General features: G+C 38.9%; 1 protein-coding gene across 3 annotated transcripts; it reads right to left on the bottom strand.

Annotated features, from left to right (window-relative positions):
* Positions 1-593: 593 nt before the first annotated feature.
* Positions 594-20,715, bottom strand: LOC100892373 (kin of IRRE-like protein 2). 3 transcript variants are annotated; one of them, XM_030994539.1, is made up of 3 exons: positions 20,233-20,715; positions 9,419-11,343; positions 594-2,915 (listed from the first exon to the last, which is right to left on the bottom strand). In XM_030994539.1, exons 2-3 carry the CDS (start codon positions 9,956-9,958, stop codon positions 1,740-1,742), a joined length of 1,716 nt encoding a protein of 571 aa, XP_030850399.1. In that variant the 5' UTR covers positions 9,959-11,343; positions 20,233-20,715; the 3' UTR covers positions 594-1,739. The 3 variants fall into 3 exon arrangements, with proteins under 3 accessions (XP_030850399.1, XP_030850401.1, XP_030850400.1); XM_030994541.1 differs by lacking the exon at positions 20,233-20,715 and adding an exon at positions 16,513-16,869; XM_030994540.1 differs by lacking the exon at positions 20,233-20,715 and adding an exon at positions 11,727-11,889.
* Positions 20,716-22,278: the final 1,563 nt, after the last annotated feature.

Genomic DNA, 22,278 nt, shown 5'->3' on the forward strand with positions numbered 1-22,278 from the left:
AATATTCCGAAATCGTAGAACAAAGGCTGAAAGTATGGGACAAAACAGCTTGGACCTGCCTAATTATTTATTGAACATGAAACTCCACGTCCGAGTGCAAATATAACTGAGTGTTCCTAACATGGCACAAAACGGCTGGACGTTCTTGAACAAATTCTTGAATACAAGTCATGTACACACAAAATTATACGAAATTCCCAAAAATATGAAGAAAAAAATCAACCGTATCAAAAATTTTGCACTACAAAATGCTACGAAAAAACAATTTCAACATTTTCCATATACCTCTTGTAAATTCTAAGCGAGCACTGAATTTTTTTCCTCACACCAAAGGCACTAGAAGTATTTTCGCTGACAATCTCGACGTACTTCACACCGCAAGACCGACTCCAAAACCGACCGATTTTGGCCGCTATGTTTTTTTTAATTTTCGCTTCGGATCGATGTCGGTTTGGTGTCGGTCTCGTTGGTTGCGACTGGGGTATCAGGCCTTTAAAAAAGATGTCGTATTGCCCTTTAGGTGCCAAAACATGGGTCGGTCGGTCGGCCAATTTTTATATGAGTTTTGAATGCTTTAATACTTTTTTTTCTGAAAAACGTTTTTTTTTTATTTTTTTTTTATACCCGACCGTCGATTTCAAAATTATGGGGTCGGTCGCAAAGGGCAATACAACATTTTTATTTGTTAGGCCTCATATATCATAATAAATTTGCAGAATTCTCAGCCAACTAACCAGTATGCAAATTATGATAAAATCCGAACACTTTTTTTTTTATTTAAACACATAAAATAATGCTTTTTTTTCAATAATATTCAAAAGCCATACATCATAAGTCATGTAAAAATACTTCCCAATGGACAAATGAAATAAAAATATCCACAGCATTATACAAAAAAACTTGACAATCACCCTCCGGATAACCATCCCTAGGATAACTACTCTCTAGGACGACTACCCCCAGGACGATTACCGTCTAGGATGAGTACAACCCCCCCCCCCCCCCGGTAACTACCCCAAAAAGACAACTACCCCCGGCCAACTACCTAGACACCTACTCACTAGGACAACCACCTCTAGGACACCCCCCCCCCCCCGATAACTACCCTCTGGTAACTACCCCTAGGACAACTACCCCTGGACAACTACCACCAGACAACTACCCTCTAGGACAATCACCCTCTCGGACAACTACCCCCCGATTGATAATAAGGGTTATTGTCCATGGGTAGTTGGGTGGTAGTGGTACATTGGTGGTAGATGTCAAGGAGGTATCCTAGAGGGCGGTTGCTCTAAGGGGTAGTTGTGTGGATGTAGTTGTGTGGCGTTAGTTGTCCGGGGTATATATCTGGGGTAGCTGACCTAGAGGGTAGTTGACCTAGGGGATAGTTGTCCTAGGGGTAGTTATCCGGAGGTGGTTAACCGGGGATGGTTGTCCAGGGGTAGGTGTCCGGATACGATCCACCATATATTACATATTGGTTAACTGGTTTATGCATAAACCTTTTGAGGTTGCAGTGATCAACAGAAAAAACCTTTTATCCAACTTATTCCATGTAAAGGAAAATTCAACTACATGCAAAGGCTTTATCTATTCCATAACCCTTCCCATGTAAAGATGAACGGAACCAACAACAAAGTGAGAATCGTCTCATGTATATTTTAAAAAAAGTGCATATTGCACAAACTTTTTGTTCAGTCACGCAGAAACTATCTCAAAAAAAGGACATAATGGGCCTATTATAGTTCATCCATAATGCTTTGCCTTTCTTGAACACTTAGCCGAGAGCCGCCGACCCGTGATGTTCGACCACCCCGTCGTACCTGCGCGTACGGTGGTGTTGAATCTACCCTTGGCGTTGGCGTTGGACTTGGGCTCCCGTCCAGCGACGATTGGTAGTCGACGCCGGAGTCGCTGAACCCGGGGCTGACGTTCGTGTACGGCGATGGGGCGTCCACTTCGGTGTACCCCATCATCTTGGAACCAACGTTTTGGTGAGGGCTGGACGTCCCGTTGCGCGGTCGCTGCTTGCGCTGCTCGACGCCGAAGCTGCCGTAGTGACGCTGTAGCTGAGAATCGGGACGTATCTGATTGACATTGTCGATGGCTGTTTCCTGAATGTACCTCATATCGGCTCTTTGGTTCCGCTGCTGTTGACTGGCTCTTGGTGCCCCCCTTGCAGGGGTTGTGATGTTCCGAGTCATGACGAAGTCAGTGGTTGCGTCACTGCTGCGTCTTTCTGGCACTTGAAGCCGCGTTTCCATTACAAAATTTTCAGCAGACCATCCACTCGCCGTCAGTTTCTTGGTGCGGACATACCTCCTACAGCAGCATTTGCATTCAAAGACCACAGATATGATGATCAAGATGATTAAAATAACTGCCACGACAATAGCAAGAGGAATAACCCAGGTATAGATGTTTTTCGGAGATGATGCTGATGCGATTTCTATAACCGCGGTAGCACGGCTGGAACCGACCTCATTTTCCGCTTCACAAGCAACAACCGCGTCACTATCATCATCCCCGATGTCATTGATAGATATCTGCGTTCCTTCCGCGGTGATCTTATCCCCGAAGTCTTCCAGCGATAGTCCTTTGTACGTCCACGAGTAGGTGAAATCCGCCGGGTACGACGACCTGATCAGACACACGAAGTTGACGCCGTCACCGCGGCGTACCGATGGCGAGGCGGGCGTTATCATAACGTCGGGGACATGCCGCACGACGATGAAACCCGTCGTGCAGGAGCGAGCGGAAGGTAGGCCGGAGCTTTCGGCAATGCACTGGAAGGTGGAAAGATGATCGTCTCGAGTGATACTGTGGTAGAACTGAGTGACGATAAAACCATCGCGGATGTGCGTCTCCGGGCTCGTCGGCACGAAGGAAGCATCGTCTTGTTTCGTCCAGTAAAGCTAGAGCAAGAAAGAGATAAGGACATAATAAATAAATGAAAGATTAAAAATAAAGCAATATGTGAATCAATATAGAAAATCTACCGAAACGCTTATACATGCATTTATTACATGCCGTCTTGATCAATGCAACAGCCTTCTTTATGGCCTTCCGGAGTCGCACATTGCAAAACTCCAGAGAATCCAAAACTCTGCTGCCAGGCTTGTAACACGCACACGTTCTTGTGAACACATCACCCCAGTACTTCGCGAATTGCATTGGTTGCCGGTGACGTACCGCATTATGTACAAAATCTTAGTTTTAACTTATAAATGCATTCATGAATTGGCACCAATTTATCTGCAAGAATTAATCGAGGAATACAAACCCTCACGCAATTTACGGTCATCTTCACAATTAAACCTCGTATCTACTTCTGTGTCAACTCTCTCTTATGGTAATCGCTCCTTTCGCAAAGCTTCTGCTGAACTTTGGAACAAATTACCTTTAAATGTAAAAAACTGTCAAACCGTTAACCTATTCAAAACTAGTCTCAAGACACATTTATTCAAAATTGCGTTCGATGATTAATTATCTCTGTTCACTTTGATGTGTATTCCATATGTATTGTTATTTGTAGGTTTATTTGCATTTTTAGTTTTGTATAAGATGTAATTGTATATCAGTCTATTTTGTGTGTATAGCGCTTAGAGACTTCGGTGGTAAGCGCTTTATAAGTAACGTTTTTATTATTATTATTATTATAGCCCCTATAATAGTCCCTACTTGACTGGTTCAATGTGGGGGAAATCTGAGACGTGATGATCATGATGTTTCATGTCCATGCAGTCACACCAACAAATCTTGCACCGGACAGGCAATCAGACAATCGCCATGACTTTGTCGATTACTGAAGTCGCTTGGCGACCACCATACATTGCGTACAAAGAGAGTATACCTGAATTTGGTAGCTTATGATCAAAAGGTCAAAATCAATGTGACTTTGAAATATATTTAAAGGTAAAGGATAAATTATTGTCTGTTTAACGATACCCTATTTATATATTTTTTTCAGCCACGGTTGACTGCGCATAGGGTTAACAACAACAAATCCCCTTGTACCTGTTGAATAAAGTTTGGGCTAATGCACCGAATGTGGGTCAGGGAACCGTTTCACAGAGCCTTTTCTCAATGACAAATGATACAAATCAGTGACAAATCTGTTGACAACCAATCAGAAGCAAGGAATTCAGTTGCTTATAACAAAAACTGTCTTAAAATAATGTCACTGATGACAAGTTTTGTGAAACACACCCATGTCCACATGCAAGAATTGCCGTAGTCTCAAGTTAAATTATGCCTCATGCTTCATTGTTTCACGTAATCAAGTAATATCTAAGCTCTCACAGGACCTTTTTCAATTCACAGGATAACCTTTAATTATTGTTTACAACCTAATAATAACTTTTCGTCTCATGATAATCTACGATATCTCAGATCACTTGTCTAAAACGTTGTCCATTGCCTCAAACAGCACCTGAAAACTGAAATACCCAACGATTGGGTAAATTCAAGAAAGAACAAATATATTGAAGGAATCGACAGTAGACTTTCATGATAAAAGATAGCATCCCTAGTAAACGTTGTCAATGTGAATGACTCAATGACAAGGCTTGCCTAAAATGCATCTTTTAACAATGTTAAATCTGAGATGCACGGCCTTACGTGCTATCAGTGTCTGTGAAATGGTGTAATATTGAAGCCCTAAACAAATTGCGCTTCAAAATGATCAAGAAGTGCCTCAAAAAAGTTAAAATCTTTGAGTGACCGGTTTTACCATAATCGTTTTCCCCAATAGTGTTATGAAAACCGTTAGGAAAACGCGAAATTTGGTTTCGACTTCCAATCATAAATATCTTGATAATCAGATAGGCGATCGGCTTTTAAAAGTCATGGGGTTCCTGACTCACCTAAATGTTTATAAAATTATCATTGCAGCGCATGAGCTAAATCCAGGATTTTGTTTTAGAATCTGAGACAAAGTTACCAGATCCCTTTAAACAAGGGATGCGATCGAGAGAAACCAAGATTGTGTCATCATAACAACAACAAAAATCATATATTTTGCTTAGAAATTAACCATTTCTTGTGTTGAGTTGACAGTAGCATTTTTGACATTAGCACAAAATGAGTGCACTTATTTTCGGACTGGATTAACAATGCTCAGGGCTTCTGACCCCAAATCAATGCTCCAGCTTAAACTTAGTACACGAGGACTATCAATGACAATACATTTTGAAAAGGCTGCTGCTCAGTCATCCTTGCTAGCAGAGTTATAAATAATGTATCATTAAGATTATTGGTTACACTTTAAAATGAAATATAATTCAAGGTCACACAGGTAATAACTTTTACATGAGAATCTACCAATGTTGGGTATACTTCTCTTCATTTGTATAAGCACTGTATATGTGTGTTGCAGTGTTTTCACTATGAGACGAGGCCGATATGAGTATACTGCATGGGAGCTGTACTACTTTAGCTGCTCTGGACACAGAAAGAGACTGAGGGAGTTAGGCTCTACTCAAGGCCTTAGGAATTGAGTTAAATTATCAAATTAGAGTCTGTGCCTGCATACTAATGAGCCTTTGTAAAGTAATGACACACTTTTGTTCAAAACCATGGTCGTTAATTATTATTCAAAACTTGAAAATGGCGCATCAGTTGGTATATTAAGTGCGCACAGAAGTCTTCATGTGTGGGTGTGTTAGTGTATATTTGTGTGTTTATATGTGTGTTTATTATGTATATACATATATATATTAAAACATACTTATACACCCAAGCACGCAACCCCCTCTCCCTATTCCCTCCAACACACACAACACACAAACTTATACACACACGCACACGCACACAAATTCATACACTATTTTCTGCATTTTCAAAATTAGATCGCCTTAATTTTACGAAGGTCAAAATAGCTAGCTGGCCCGACTAGTTCAATCGAGAACCATAACCTTGAATTAATACATTTCAATTCGTGTAAATAATTATATTACTTAATCTGGTACCACCTATTTAATATTCACTCCATCCACTATTGATATTTTTTACATTCTAATGATGTTGTATCCAAAATATGTATAGGAATTTTTTTTTATAGATAAACAACAAACAAAAGCGTACAATAAGATATAAACGTCATAAACAGAAATACTCAAGAATGTTTTAACATAAATATTTGACAAACCTGAACGTGTATACTTTTGCTATTTCATTAGTGTCCGTTTTTAAAGGAAATGTCATTACTCATGCATTTGCATCTAAAAAAAAAAAAAGGTTTACGATGTTTACAGGGATTACATGGGCTTTTGGTTTTGTTTTTAGATTTTTGTCTGTGATTTATTTCAATGGTAAATCTTTGTTTGCTCTATTTATATTCTTTTAAGTATGAATCTGAACAAAATGAGATCAATTCAATTTGACTAACATATCATCTCCATTATATCATTTGAAAAGTATGCATACAATACAAATCTATAGAAAATGGTATGATTATTGTGTTGATTGTATTAATATATTAACATGAATCATCTTTCTAGTTTACTACGATGGCAAAGATGTTGATATATATATATATATATATATATATATCTAGCTATATTTAAAGGTAGCCAAAAGCTCAGGGCGGCCTATTGATTTCAATAACAATAAAAACATATCTTGTTTACCAAGGGTACAATCAACAGTATTGATAGTATTTTACCTGAGGGCCCTGCGTCCATGTATTACACCGGCTTCCGCCTGGCTACCTGGGCCCGTTTCTCGAAACCGTCATAACTCTAACTTCTTGGACAACCCATCGAAACGTGTGTTATAAGATTAACACGCGTATCTATGATTGGGGTATCTACGAACTTAGACTTATGACGGTTTCGAGAAAAGGGCCCCAGAAGGCGCGCACGCATCCAAGTGAACTCTTCCTACCGGGGTCAAATTTACTTCACCTGCGTGGAGAGTGGCCAATGTAAACTGATGTCTCACCAAAGGACGTCGTTATTGTCGTGGCAGGTATTCGAACCCCGTACCTTGCGATACACAGTCCGGAGACATGGACCACGACACCCGTGTTACGACATGCAGTTATTATGCTGTGTGTAATTATTGTGCCATTGTTATGAATAGTCGTGCGATATTTAGTTATTTGTACAGGTGATTCTTTACTCTGATCGATGGGACCAAATCAATGTTGACATATCTGGTTACAGTATTTCATTATTTTGTGTCTATTCTAATACAAGTTTGGTATCGTGGACGGGGGGGGGGGGGAGATTTCAGTATCTTTAATAAGGAGACATGTTAAGCTAAATTGCCGACTAGCAAGCAACATTTTGTGCCACATACAGTAGAAACAATTCCTCAATTTTGAAGATTCGCGGGCAAGGGTTAAAAAAGAGTCCAACAGATTATGACTTTTTTTTAAAGAACCAACAAATTGACGCACGGCGAGTAAAGTATAGGCGATATAATACTAGAACAAAATTAGTCCCAGTTTATAAACCCGTCAAGAGGTTTGCAGTGTTAATTTCATTATTAAAATGCTTATATTCATTATGATTCATTCCGAATCTCTTTATGAAATCTTAAAGCCTGTAGGAACTTTCACGCACCTCCTAATTAATTTTGTAATAAAGAACCCGGTAAGTTTCTCCCGGCTTCAGAATTAATATCATACTGCTCTAAGACATGCGTCTATACGATTCACCTCTGGCTGTTTGCGATTCATTAGAAGCCATGTTTTGCGTCGACGTAAGCAGATCATTATCTTGAATATCAGCATCGGCGTCTATATTATTAGGGACTTTTAGATTCTGCACGACAAGAACGCGGACTGCTCTTTTAAGGCGATGTGACGTCACTGCCAGTGCCTTAAAAGGACGTCACATTGCCTTAAAAGGGCAGTTCGCGTTCTCGTCGTGCAGAATCTAAAAGTCCCTATTTTAAATGCATTTTGAACAGCCCTTTGTATGTACAATAACATACTGCTGATCGATAACGAGTAATAATAATAATAATAACAACTGACAATGCTACCCTGTACAAAATAAATTTTAAATGAATAAATAAGACTGCTGTACTACTACTACTACTACTAATAATAATAATAATAATACAGGTAATTCCATTAGTGAATAATAGTAATAAAATCAATAAGTAGTACAACAACAAAAGCAATGATGTTTCATTCCCCCTATGTAGACTCATCAGCTTTATTACTTTTTTCCTGACAAGCCCAGCATTCATATCACTTGAAATAGCCATAATTATTAGTAATTGTCCCTAGTTTGTCATGTTTTAGCATCTACTTTGGTAATAAGAATATATCAGAGATTGTAGACAATATAATCTGCTCTCCTTTTCATGTAATATTTGGCACTCAGACGTTACGAGCACATCTATTACAAAATAAACTGTAGTCGACCGAAAACATTATATTTGAAAGGTTTTTTGACACATCGATTTGAACGTGCAAAAGCCTTTATAAATATGATGAAAATCCACGACAATCTTATACCCAGGCAATTACGCTGGGCTGAAAAGCGCATTCCCCACTGTACGGCCACATTGTCCACATGCAAATTATGCACTTCAATGAATATCTGAGTAGATTTTGAAGGTTATCCCTTTCATTGGTTACATTTAGATGAAAACGAAACTCTATATTAAACTCAGGGAGTTATTGGTTGTATGATAAAAATAGAAAAGGGAATTAAGATCTTCGAACACAATACTCATCTAGACGATTGGATGAATTGTGTATGTGGTGATTGTTCTCTTTGGAGTCCATGGTGGTACCCAAAATATTAGGGACTTTTAGATTTGCACAACAACAACGTGGATTGCTACGATCGACGTCCTTGTAATGCACTGCCTTGAATGGACGTCACACGTATCAGTCCACGCAAATCTAAAAGTCCCTATAATAGGAATAGATTGACACACTTATGGCTGTGGCGGATGGATGGGGAGGGGAGAGGAGGGGAGGGGAGGGGAGTGGAGGGGAGGGGTGTGGGATTCATATACCACATGCCTCTATCCCCATATATATATACACACTTCGAACAGTTTTCTTTGAGTTGCTTTGAACAACACCGTTGATATCGTAAATCTATTCTTTCATCTGACACTACATTGTTGTATTCATTTGTCTTTTTCTGCATGGGTTCATACAAACGGTGATTAGCAGTCATTGGCTGAATTGTTCACAATTTACAATCATATTTAAAAAATACATGCAATTTGAATATTATATTGCAAAAGGTATAATTACACAAACATAATGTTCAATATATAATATTTTAGGTACATAGACAAATGTGGGTTAAATAATTAACAACATAAAATAGAACAAACGTCATGAATCATAATTTTCCATTGAAAAGGCTAGTTTTACTGCGTTAAGACCAGCCAAAGTTATGACATCTTTAAGGAAGGGCTGATGGTAGGGGTAGAGACTCACCTGGACTTGGTGGGTGTTGTTGGATCGATAGGCACACGTGAACTCGACTGCTTCCCCGACATCCAAGGTGCCTTCGATGCTGATGAGGCACTCTGGGAAGTCGCCATCGGGCGGTGGGAGAACGTGCAGGGCTGCAGGCTGCGACGTCAAATACCCATCGTACAATGAACCGGTCGACGGCAGAGAGACCATGCACGTATACACACCCGCGTCCGAATCATCCACGTTGACGATCTGGAGGTTGAACTCGCCGGCGGACTCGTCGCCGAAGATCGCCCATCGGTGCTCACCGGCATCGCCCGAGGTGTCGATGGGCTTGACGGCGATGATCTCGCCGTCTTTCGACCACGATGGCACGCCGATTTGGTTGGCGATGGTGCAGTAGAGGGTCGCCAGTTCTCCGCGGATGGCGTTCGTGTCTTTAGGCGCCACAGTGATTTCTTGCTGGTTCTCCACACTCTGCGCCGCAGCATCGTGGTATAAAGCAAAAAAGCACAGCAATACCGCTGACATCAAATAGATGATATTGTTATCCGCCATTTTATTCCTTATAATTCACAATAATGTATCTGCAATAAAACTATTGGCTCGTCAAACTACCGGCACAAATTTCTCAATCAGGATGTTTGTAGAGTTTGTGTAGATAACAGTCACTCTGCAGAAGAGTTTCCTTCCAGGCATATGTAAACACACCTTGAGTAGTTTTCGGTTAGTTTGAACTTCTACTCAAAACTCAAATAAATCTTTTGTGCTCTTTCTTTAGAAGAGGGCTTGCAAACAGCATCTTAGAATCCGTGAATGAAACGATGGTTTATCTCAGAGAAATAACCCGTTGAATCCTGTTATGATTTACGCATGTAGGGCAGCAATGACTACATTCGATTAAAGAAAACACTCGCAAATTTGTTCATATTATGTAGAATGACGTTAAAGGTGTTGTGGGGGTGAAGTTCCTAATCAAAAAGTTTGAGAGAAAACATTTCTCCAAACTACTTCCTGCTTGTCGAACAATAATATAATTCAGTACGACTGCGACCAGCTTTAGATATCCAATCGATGCAAAACAACACAATAACGATGGAAAGGCTCTGCAACTTCCAGCTTTTTATCCAGTTACTAACTTCGGCGTCACTTTGATATCATTCCTTTCAACACAATAATTGTCCATGTTCTATAATAATGATGTAAATAATATAATTATCACTGGTTCATTCGTGGATTGTGATAAAAAACGAGTGTTTTTCCCGCGTATGACAAAAAGTAAGGCCTATTATAATAATAACTGCAGCCGTTGCATCGCTGTCGGGTTTACGAAAACATTATTACACAGATGCGTCGTCACCAGATTTCTTCACAGCTCCATCACGTATAGAAGAGTTTATTGTATCACGCCGTATTCAACAGGTGTACTTCCATTATAACCAGGCTCTTCATCTTTTGTGAAAATATGTTCCAACAGGTTTGATTGGAAACGCTTTCCCACGTTCCCGCAGTCTCTTTTACCCCCTTAATGGTTGGTCCTTTTATCTAGGGTTCGAGGACAAAGGCTCGTCACCCCAGCAACCAGTGTATGGCATCGACGCCATTCATAAGGGAAAAAAAATGGAATTATTATTATTGTTTGCTTTGTATTGCGTGCTCATTCAACTGTGTGCCTTGTGGTCGCAACAACCACACGCAGTGATTTGCTCACGATCCCTGCGTTTCTCTGGCGATATGACGATGAAGGGGAGGGGACAAAAATAATGCTTGATTTCTCCTCTTGAAGTTCAGGGGAGGCAGCTACTATTGTCACAAGAGCAACAGTCGCGGGAAAGATGTTTTGTGTATTATGGTTGGGTGTGTGATCAGAAGCAGATTGTATAAACTTGCTCAGTCGTCGGGTCGGAAAGCAAACTCGGGCGGAGCATGATGCTAAACAATGCCTGGTGGGGAAGAAAAAAGAGAAGAAATTCATGCGAATTATTACGTTTGATTAGAAATGCTGTTCAACGTTGAACTTCTTTGACATATAATCAATGCATATTAACAAGTTTGATTGCTAATGCTATTGATCAACGTTATTAATTCCCACGATCCCACATGTAAGGAACTCTATAACACGCTGGAGAAGTAGACCGTCCAATCAAAAAAATTCTAGTTTTTAAATTATACCTTTAATCACAATCATTTTTCCGAACTAAATCTCAGGAATAATTTTTTTTAATGATTTGATGGGTGTCTCCTGTTTAAACTTCGTCAGTCATTTTTCTCATGTCGAATCGATATATTATCAACCATACTTTGACTGAAACAAATGTTAACATACCTCCCACAAAGCCAGGGTGAACATGACAATTTATGATGTACAGCGATTTACAATCACGCTTTTTCCAGCCTTAAAGCAAAATGGTGGATTGCCTGTATTCCCCTTCTCTAATATATGTTTCAATATACGCGTGTGTTTAAGTTTGACCATGGTTCTACAGAAAAATCTACTTTTTACTTCCCTTTATATACTCGGAAGAACGTGTGCACTTAAAAAGCTCAACAAAAGATTACGTATCGGTATTTTAGCGAACAAAAGTAGAGGGGATATATGGACGATTATAGCTTGTGGATAAGCTGGTATAAGGAAGTAAAATGGCACGACTTTAGAGAGAATAATCACTGTCTCATTTTGTACGCCACAACAAAGGGAGCGAACAGGTTATGAGTGTTTAAAGATAAAGTTGAGTTCTGGTGCCCCGTCTTATAAAGAGTTGTTATCAATCGCAACTACTTTATTTGTGAGACCGGTTCCATTTAGTATACACAATTAAAAGAGCTGGGTCAAGAGGAAATACAAATATGGGCAGCACATTTAAAGCCCCTCTAAAGTGTTGGGAGCCCCAAATTCGCCAAAGATTTTATGGCAAAATTCCACTTCAATTGTATCATCATTTAAGACACATTTCTGCAAGGATTTTCAAAACAAATGTGTTTGAAGTCGAACATTGATGAAAGAATACAACATTTAGGTTTTCTGCGTACAACAGAAAACCCAAATTATGTATTATTTTATCAATATTTGTCTTCAAAGTTCAAACACATTTTTTGGGGGGTAATCTTTGCAAAAGTGTGTCTTAAATGACATCCTCTTTCACATTTTGATACATTTAAGTGAAATTTTTACACAAAATTGTTGGCGATTTTGGGGCTTCCAACACTTAAGAGGGGCTTTAAGCAACGATCACGCATCGACCCCAGGACCTCTCGGACAAGAGCCTTCACCAATATACCACAGTGCTACGAGATTACATGTTTTAATAAGTGATGCAAAAGAGCAAGAACATTACAACGAAGAGGGTCACACAGAGGAAAGACTTTTATATAAGGAGGAACAGGGGGAAATAAAGAGTTAGTCCGATTTATAGAGTCACAATCTTCTCACAAATTGACATATCCACGCCCCCCCCCCCCCTTCCATAAAATAGACTAAATGCTTCAGATAATCCCTGATCGGATTAAAAAGCACAATCGAAAACCGGCGTTGACCACCTGGGGTACCCCGCTGGTATTTCCTTGTCGATGATCCGTTAATCCGTCTAAAAACCTAACAGGTCTTCACCACGACAAAGAGGTTAACATCTTCAGAAGCAGGGAGTTCTTCAGATCAAAGTATTACGTCGAGTGCATGTATTGTAAGACTTGGATGATTGGCGTTTGTTATTTTATTTTGATGTTAGTTATAACATGGCTTCCGAGTAGTGAACATCAGAAGACGATGACTGTGTCGCAGGGCAGCTGTCACGATTTTTTTTTAAAGCAGATTTCCAGATTTGCCTAGAAGAGAAAAGTCGTCAGAATTTTGTATTGACCAACAGGCGGTAGTATGAAGCAAATTGTCATATTTTGTTTAATTTTCCTCCAATGGAGGTTGAAAGAATATTATAAATTAACGTCTTCAATTCAAGATTTACGCAATGAAATGACGAATTCCAGAGCGACCCCCCCCCCCTTCAGAATAAAGGCACACGTTTCGTGTAAAATTCTAATTGTTGTTGACAATGTATACAAGTTGCTTAGACTTAAATATAAAGACCAAAGCTGTTTCGAAAATAAATTTTACAGCAAATTTTCTTGGGCTGTTATTACTTTGAAAAGATACAATTTAAACTCATGAAAACTTAATGTAGACCTGAAATAAATTTGAATCACTAAAATCAATCATAAAGCAAAATTGACTAATAATAAAAGGAAAAGGTCTATATACAAGCAATTTGAAGAAAAAACGAACTATGAAAGGGCCCATGGGCTTCCTATTATTCATGTAGGCCTACCTAATGCTCAAGGCATTTTGCGAACTCACTAAAATAAGACAAAATGCATTTGCGTCTAGGAAATATCACCCAAATCTCTAACAAACGACGTTAAAAAGGAACACATGATAGGATGCTTGCACGAAAATGAGCTTTGGGAAATCGTAAATAAGATGTTCACACAACTCCAATAATGTTTGTATCGTTACATACTGTTACGAAATTAACTACTATTAATCATATGCATATTCATAATAATGTAAGTGCATGCGCGGTCGTCATCAGTTGATGAAATTGAGATTCAATAAACCACCACAGTCATTGGTAATATTTAGTATTTTTTGTAGTAAATTATATTGCTTACGAGTATTTGTCTGCTAGTGTGTGGTAAGAGGAATAACTCAATTCAATATAATTCAAAACTTTGTTCCCAATTTATTTCAAAAAGCAGAAATGATAATATATGCATTAAGATATGCATAAAGAATAACAAAACGAGTTGCAGAATTAGAAACAAATCATGAAAACAGTGCATAAAAAAGACTAACTTTACAAAACCAAGTAGGTTACTCTGAGTCAGGTACAAACGCGACAAATGCATAACAAAGTTAAAACAAATGGATAAGAAATGAAAAGAAAATGGATTGGCCCGGAAAAAGCCAGTCAACTCAGTCAAATATGTAAAACCTCCTCGTCGTAAAAATAGACATACAGCTTGTACAACGCCGCGTCATTTAAATCCTCTTTTTACGTACGACTGTTACAAAAAGGCGTTACATCAAGGCATTAATATTTCGACGGCCGGACCATTGTTCGTTTGCACATATAAATTAATCAAGAGCGACGACGCAGGTGAAAAGATTGCTTTAGAGAGAAAATTGACTAGTCTCGTAAAAATGAAATAAAGAAAGAAACGAATCAGTTGTGACATTTCTTGTTCTCTATGGCCCGAATTCACAAAAGAGGTTTGTCGACAAACCGAGGTTTATGTACGTCATATGACGCGTTTTGACGCGTTTTTTGCAAACCTGGTTTGTAAAAAACAAAAGGAGGTTTGTCGAAACAAAAGGAGGTTTGTCGACAAACCAACCTCCTTTGTGAATTCGGGCCATCGTGTCAGTGTGGAAGACTTATTAAAGCAGTGTCCCATGATACGGGTTACTGCTCTACAGTTGCCCTCATATTCAGAATATGACGAGGAATAGATAAATAATATAGGACCACACTGTGTGTGTGTGTGTGTATTGGGATTTTACAGACGTGTATCAATCAGATATGATTATTTACGTCTGGGACCGACCTTTAAACGTCACCATCCGAAAGACGTGACTCAGTTTCGAACCTGCGTCCTCGGCTGAATCAGTTTGTAACTTCCACTTCATGCCACATCGGTAGTCTCATTTGTGCCGTTCATGTGATTTTGAGTAAGATTGGGTCAGTTACTTTAATGTTGATCATTTCGAAACCTCACAGTATACATCAATTCTTTCCTAATAGTAATCTTTTTAAATGTCATCGCACGACCAGTACTCATCTTTTAAATGAAAGCAAATATATTCTGAACTCCGGAGTAAAATGTCATGTAATGTAAAGATAGATCAGCTGAATCAAATTGACCTAGAACGCGTTTGTTTTCATCGTGGGTATTACGTTCATACAGACGCGATGATTGTGAATTTGATATTAAAAAGTGATATTACAAGGCGTTTAGGAAGTCTAGCGGATAACAGATTAATAAAAAAGAAATCATTACTATATAACATTTATTTAATTGTTCCATTGAAATTGTTGATACTAGTAAGACAAAGAGGGTCTATATAAAAATAAATGGTCGGAAATATTGGACGATATCTACCCATTACTCAGTACGGATTTAAACGACGACGACAACAACAACGTAATGGTCTTTACCTTTTCATGTAACATAGTCTGTGAAGGATTCTTGCTAATCAATGTTCATTCCGAACGTCATTTTAATAAACTGTTACATTAAAAACTTCCGCAAATACCCGAAATGGGGCTAAGCGAGCCAGAGAATAATTTCAATATATCCATGCTTTATCCCTTTAATCCGGGCACTGATTATATCGCGTGTGATTGTGACGTACGCAAGCAATCAAAGTTGCTGATCGATAACCAGTATTCGATCGTTAGGCAGGACAATGAACATAACGATACACAATATGATACAAGGCCATAATGAGCTAAAAACAGCTTGCATGATTGCAATTGCATGAACTCTAATTGTCCATAAATATATATATTGGGTTTGGAAGTGAAAATCAGAGTGAACGACATGCAGTTGCTCAGCTACAGATGGGGAGGGGAAATTGTCGCCCATCTAATAATGAAACATGAGAAAGAGAGGGAGAGGGAGGGAGAGAGAGGGGGAGGGAGGGGGAGTGAGATGATAATGTCATCCTAAAATACCCAAGATTTTGTGTTGCACTTGTGAAAATGGTCTTCTAACCAAAGCATTGTCACTTAATAACAAAATGAATTGCAACTGGATTGTGAGCAAAACCACATTTTCCGGGACTGTTAACACCATGATGTTACAATCTTGGACCCCATGGAAGAATAGTCTTGTCTCTATGGCTTGACTGAACTGGGTGTCCTTCCGACTTCATTATTGTCTTCTACTTTTCTCTTTTACATTGTTTATTATGTTAGTTTTAAATGTTTATTTATATTATGTTGTAAATGTTTATTTATATTATGTTGTAAATGTTCTGTATATATCACGTTTTTATTGTGAATTCGGAGAATAAATCAATCAAATTAAATCAAATCTAATAGAAATAGATCACCGACCTTGTTAATAACGGGATGCACCCATCAGAACGTGTCCTTTCCCATGAAGATGAAAATATGGCACTGGATGTCCTCAATCACGAAGCATTGGACAACAAAATAAAAGCGGCTTTCCAACGTACATAATGTCACTTCATAACACATCGGTTTGCAACTCGATTGTGAGCAAAACCATGTTTTTCTGTGATTTCTGACACCGTGAAGGCACGTCGACCTTGTTAAATGGAGAGATGCGTCCGGAACATCACTCACTGTCGCACTACCTTTTCATTCTGCTTTCATCTAATTCGTCTTCTTACCGCTTCCATCTGCTTTGCCGGGCCGACCGATCCGAGCAGCTAGGCAGCGATGATGCGCGGCGGTGTTCTCTAATCCTCATCAAGTATCTTAGTGCGGAGGTGCGAAGATGACTCGACCAACCTTGTTCGTTTTCTCACCTTTCTCTTTGTTCTCATCGGGTCTCTATCCCTGGTTTCGCTAATGCAGTTTAAGTCTTGCCCCCGTCACACTACCGCGACACAAAGGCGTAGCCAGGGAGGGGGTGGCCCCTTGTTCATCCGCTAAAAGGTCATCCATAGATAATATTAGGGGGTCATAACTTTAACCCTACCCCTACCCAAGGTGATTTTAGGGACTTTGCGATTTTATGTCGTGCGTTTAATTAGTATGTCTTTCTTATAACATGTTCTGCTTTGAACGTCAACGGATGATACTGTTATCATCAGATTGAGAGAGCAACGTTACATTTTTGTTTGGATACAAATTACCTTATTACTTTTTTGTCGAGGTTTCGGTTGAATAATTATTTTGTCGAGTAAACTGAATTCGATCATAATGTACATTATTGTATTGAAACAATTTCCCTTTTTTTTAAGGATTTTTTTTTTTCTGTATATCTCATTTTTGTTTTACTTCGTTTCGTTTTCTTCATTCAGAGACAAGACAGACATTAGACCGATAACAGACGGAACAGACAATCACAATACCGAGAATGGGGGGGGGCACCCCCACAAAACCACGAGGCACATGTAGACATATGAATGCTATAACCCCCCCCCTGCCCTCCCCCTCCCACACAGACACACACAACATATAACGGCGGTGTGACTTGGACTTAAGGGGTGTTTGCTACATCTACTGAATAGCCCGCGTAATGAGATTTTTCAATTTACCCACACCAAGTAATTGTAGTTCTTTTGTCACTGGTCTGTTTGGTTTGCAGATACCCGCATCCGGTGAATTCCGACGCATTACTTTTCCCTATCTAAGTGATTAACTTAAGAAGTCTCTTTGTTATATTATTATGGATCTTTCTATCATTCATCTCTCTCTCTCTCTCTCTCTCTCCCTCTATTTCTCTACCTCTTTGTAACATATCTAATGCTCTCTCTACTCTCTCAGTCGGTCGTTCCGATGCATCACTTTTTCCATATCAGATGGAAGAAGAAGTCTCTTGTTTTATCGTAGATCTCTCTATTATTCATCTACCCCCTCTCCCTCTCTCCTTTTTTTTTTAAATCTGGCTCTATCTTGCACTGTACCTCTTCCTCTCTTTCTAAGTCTCTCTCTCTCTCTCTCTCTCTCTCTCTCTCCCTCCCTCTCTCTCTACTCTTTCAGACTCACATTCGGATGCATTTCGTTTCCCATCTAAGTGAAAAACTTAAGTAGCCGCTTGTTTTATCATAAATATCTCTCTCTACCCCCCTTCTCTCTCTCTCTCTCTCTCTCTTTCTCCCTCTCTATCTCTCTCTCTCTCTCTCTCTTTCTTTCTCCCCTTGTCTGTCTTTCTCTATTTCTCTCTCTCTGTATCTCCGTCCCTCTACCTCTTCCCATTTATCTACTTTTCTATGTCTTCTCTCACCCCCTCTTTCTCTGTGGAGTGTATACTAAAGTCTTTGAAGTATAGGGGGTGGGATACGTATTATTTGTCATTGAACAAAGGACTTTCACGTCTATATATCAAATAATTTCGTTATTTATCTTTGGCTCTCTCTTTCACGAGCACCCACATAAAGTGTTCGGTAAGTTCTTGCTTGATCGAGTGATTTGATTTACCTTTGTGTGAACACAAAATACTTTGATGAATGTTTTTTTTTTTTGAATGACTTTTCTTTCGAACGCCAAAGTGGAACCACCAAATTGACTTGTATAATGTTCGAACAATATGGTATTTTAGTAGATTCAATTGACATGATAAATCACATTTTGTCTGGAAAAATCTGCGGTTTAGGGGTAACCACAAAATCCATTGGGCAAGACTGAATTGGCTATACTTTACGGCGGATTTTCAAGCAGTGATAACATATGATGGTATGCCTGGAGAAATAGAGCAAATTCCATCATAAAGAATATAGATTGATATCATTGTAAAGACAAGATTGCGTTCCATTCATTCCTCTTGTAATCAACTTTTGTTCTTTTTGTATGGTTCTTTACGAGGAATCGACTCATAAAAACTGTAATGCGTTTCGGAAAATATAAAAGCGATAACAACAACATTCAATCAGGCGGTGTAAATTTTACTGGTACAGGGTCGATATAGAAAATAACGACATAAAATGTAGACAGAATAAAATGTGGGGTTATGAAAGGAATGATAGTAATTATGATGTTATAGGCCTAACAATGCTGATGGTTATAATGTAATATTGATAAGAATGATGATGACAATGATGATGCTGATGTTGCTTCTGCTGCTTCTTCTTTTTCTTCTTTTTCTTCTTTTTCTCTTCTTCTTCTTCTTCTTCTTCTTCTTCTTCTGATGATGATGATGATGATGATGATGATGATGATGATAAAGATAGTAATAACTACGAGGACAGCGACCATGATAATGGATAATTGATTGTAGTGATGGAGATAATGATGATGATGGCGTTGATGATGATTTAGATGATGGTGGTGATGGATGTGATGATAGCGATGATGGAGATGATGATGCCTGCTGCTGCTGATGATGATGATGATTAAGATGATGACCATGGTGATGGTAGTGGCGGTGGTGATGATGATGATACGATTAAAATAATGGGTTTAATGAGACCGAAGATAGTAATGATGTTGGTAGGTATGACAATGATAGATATACTGATTGCAATAATGATATAGAGGAGTATAATGAGGATGCCGAGGCTATTCATGATGATGATGAGGATTGTAATGACAATACTGATAAACATGATAACGAAGAAAATGATAATGATCACCACAGATATTCAAATTAATGTGGTGCTGCTGTGCCTTGTTATGACGACACATTGAGAGGACGGATGAGAGAAGATGAAATGAAAGACAGAGAAAGATAGTTACACGACCTTAGCAGTTTTGACTTCTCTGTCTTAATTCACACGGACGCCAACGTTCCATCAGTCAAGGCAGTTACATTTCAGGTTAAATTATGTAAGCTAATTGTCTTTTATTAAGGAGTGTACGACAAAAACCAGTGTCCAATCAAAAAAATAACATGCATGCATCAAAATAAAAAGTCCACAGCCATCAAATCGACTAAGGTTATTTCAACTCCACAGAACTAATGATATCGCACAAAATAAGGAAGCCAAATCGGGGGGTCAGTTTACAGAACGTTAACATCATGAACATTGTTCAAATATGCACATCTTTCAGTAAAGCGTTATATGCAATCCATCACGATATTCAAATGTAAATACAAGAGAGAATGTAAATAATATCCAATAACGGGAGATATATTTGTATACGTACCTTTTCGCTTTGTAAGAATTGCCCGTCAAATACCCGTTGGTGCAATAACTGCAATTGGAACGCGAAGAGCAAACTTCCGAACTCCCCCGCACTGAGCGGTCTCCTGTAGATGCTGTAAAGCCCGACTTTCGCGTGGCGTCTGCTCCGCTACTCTACGTGGTATTCCGCCGGCCGGGAATGATACATAAAATAACCAGTAACCATGGCAATGAACGTCGCATCTGAAACTATACGTGCTCATCGAGTCCTTTCTATTCCGCCTTCCAGGAGCGGCAACAGTAACTCGTATATACTAGTAGTCACTTGATCAATGCGGTTTTATCAGATGAGAGGGCATAGAATATATCAATCTATACTGCAAGCCCTCTCAATGATTTAGTCGATATCCTCACCGCCGTGCTATTGTGGAATTGATAATTCTCACGCTTTCATTCGCAAATGAGTAAGGGCGTTCGTGACACCCCGACGTAGCGTACGCACGCACCGCCGTACGTCGTAACAATCGGAGCACTTAGTCCTACTTTTTCATTTTTTATATCGCATTCTCGATACGGTAAAAAGGCCCATTTCCTTTATAGCTGGTGCGTTTTTGACGCCATACGCCTCGGTAAACTTCTTGTTAAATTAAATGTGGTAGAAAGTATACATAATTATGAGCTCATACACAGAGAAAATATACCGTGTCAATTTATAGCCTCTCTTTGCCCCTGAGAGAGTCTATAGCGCGTTCGCACTCGCTAACGTTCCAATACTATTTTGGGAAAAGGTTAACGGCAAACAGTTACACAGTTTTATTGAATAATCAATAGCTTAACCTTTCATTGTATACACGTCTCTCCACACGTTGAATGGAAATGCTCTCTTTGTTTACCACACGAGGACATGTCGTATTCATCGGTTCCAGTTGCAAAATAAATAAATAATTATGCTTATATCGGACAACCAATATAGTTTACTATTCTAGTCCTTAAGTTTTCAGGAGGAAAAATGACAAAAAGCCAATCGTAAACTTGTTATGTCAAGTCTAGCATGGGATGAGAAGGAACACAAAGAAGAATAAGAGGAAGAATAAGAAGAAGAAGAAGAAGAAGAAGACGACGAAGAAGATGAAGAAGAAGAAGTAGAAGTAGAAGAAGGAGTCGAAGAAGAAGAAGACAAAGAAGAAGACAAAGAAGAAGAAGAAGAAGAAGAAGGAGAAGAAGACGACGAAGAAGGAGAATCAGAAGAAAAACACGAAATAGAAGGAGAAGATGATGAAGAAGAAGAAGAAGAAGAAGAAGAAGAAAAATGTGAAAATGAAGGAAATAACCTAATTGTACAACAGATTTGACCAATGCGAACGAAAAATAAAAAAATAAATAAAAAAGGGAGGACTGCATCAGGGCACTTAGATCAATGCTATACGCAAATATTATCTTGATGGAACTTATTATTATTGTTATAATTCTTATTATCATAGCCTATACATGCTTATACAACGATCATTTTGCCTACTGTTTACAGCCCAATCGTCGATAATTCCCTTCATCCTATGTTTTCGTATGGCTTCTTTTTTAAATCAACCATTGCATGATTTCCTTAGAGATAACAGATGAAGCCGTACAATGATTCTCAAAGTTATTCCTTTGGCGTTTTATTCAACGATATGTATTGAAGAAACCTTACATTTTGATGTTTTTGTTTAAATTGTGAGAAGGGATTAAAAGAAAACACATCTACAGAGTTCTTAACCAGCTTAGGAAAGACAGTTGGTCTCATTAAAAATGGAAAAAATAAAGGTTTTATAAAGAATTGTGTCATATGTTTTTACGAAATCTCGATTTTTGTTGTTAGTGGAACAGCTGCATGTTGAGATAGTACAGGCTTGGTATACATTGAATTATGTACCGTTGTATGATAGACATGTGATTTTGACATTAAAGTTAGTTTTAAGAATTAGAGAAATTACGCCTTATAGGAACTTAGCGTCACCCCCCCCCCCCCCCCCCCCGGAAAATGAGCATGTTCGGACACCTCTCTGCGCGAATACGAATATAGGAAATGAAT

This window comes from Strongylocentrotus purpuratus, unplaced genomic scaffold (assembly GCF_000002235.5).
Source record: "Strongylocentrotus purpuratus isolate Spur 01 unplaced genomic scaffold, Spur_5.0 spur5_scaffold_21, whole genome shotgun sequence".
NCBI lineage: Eukaryota > Metazoa > Echinodermata > Echinoidea > Camarodonta > Strongylocentrotidae > Strongylocentrotus > Strongylocentrotus purpuratus.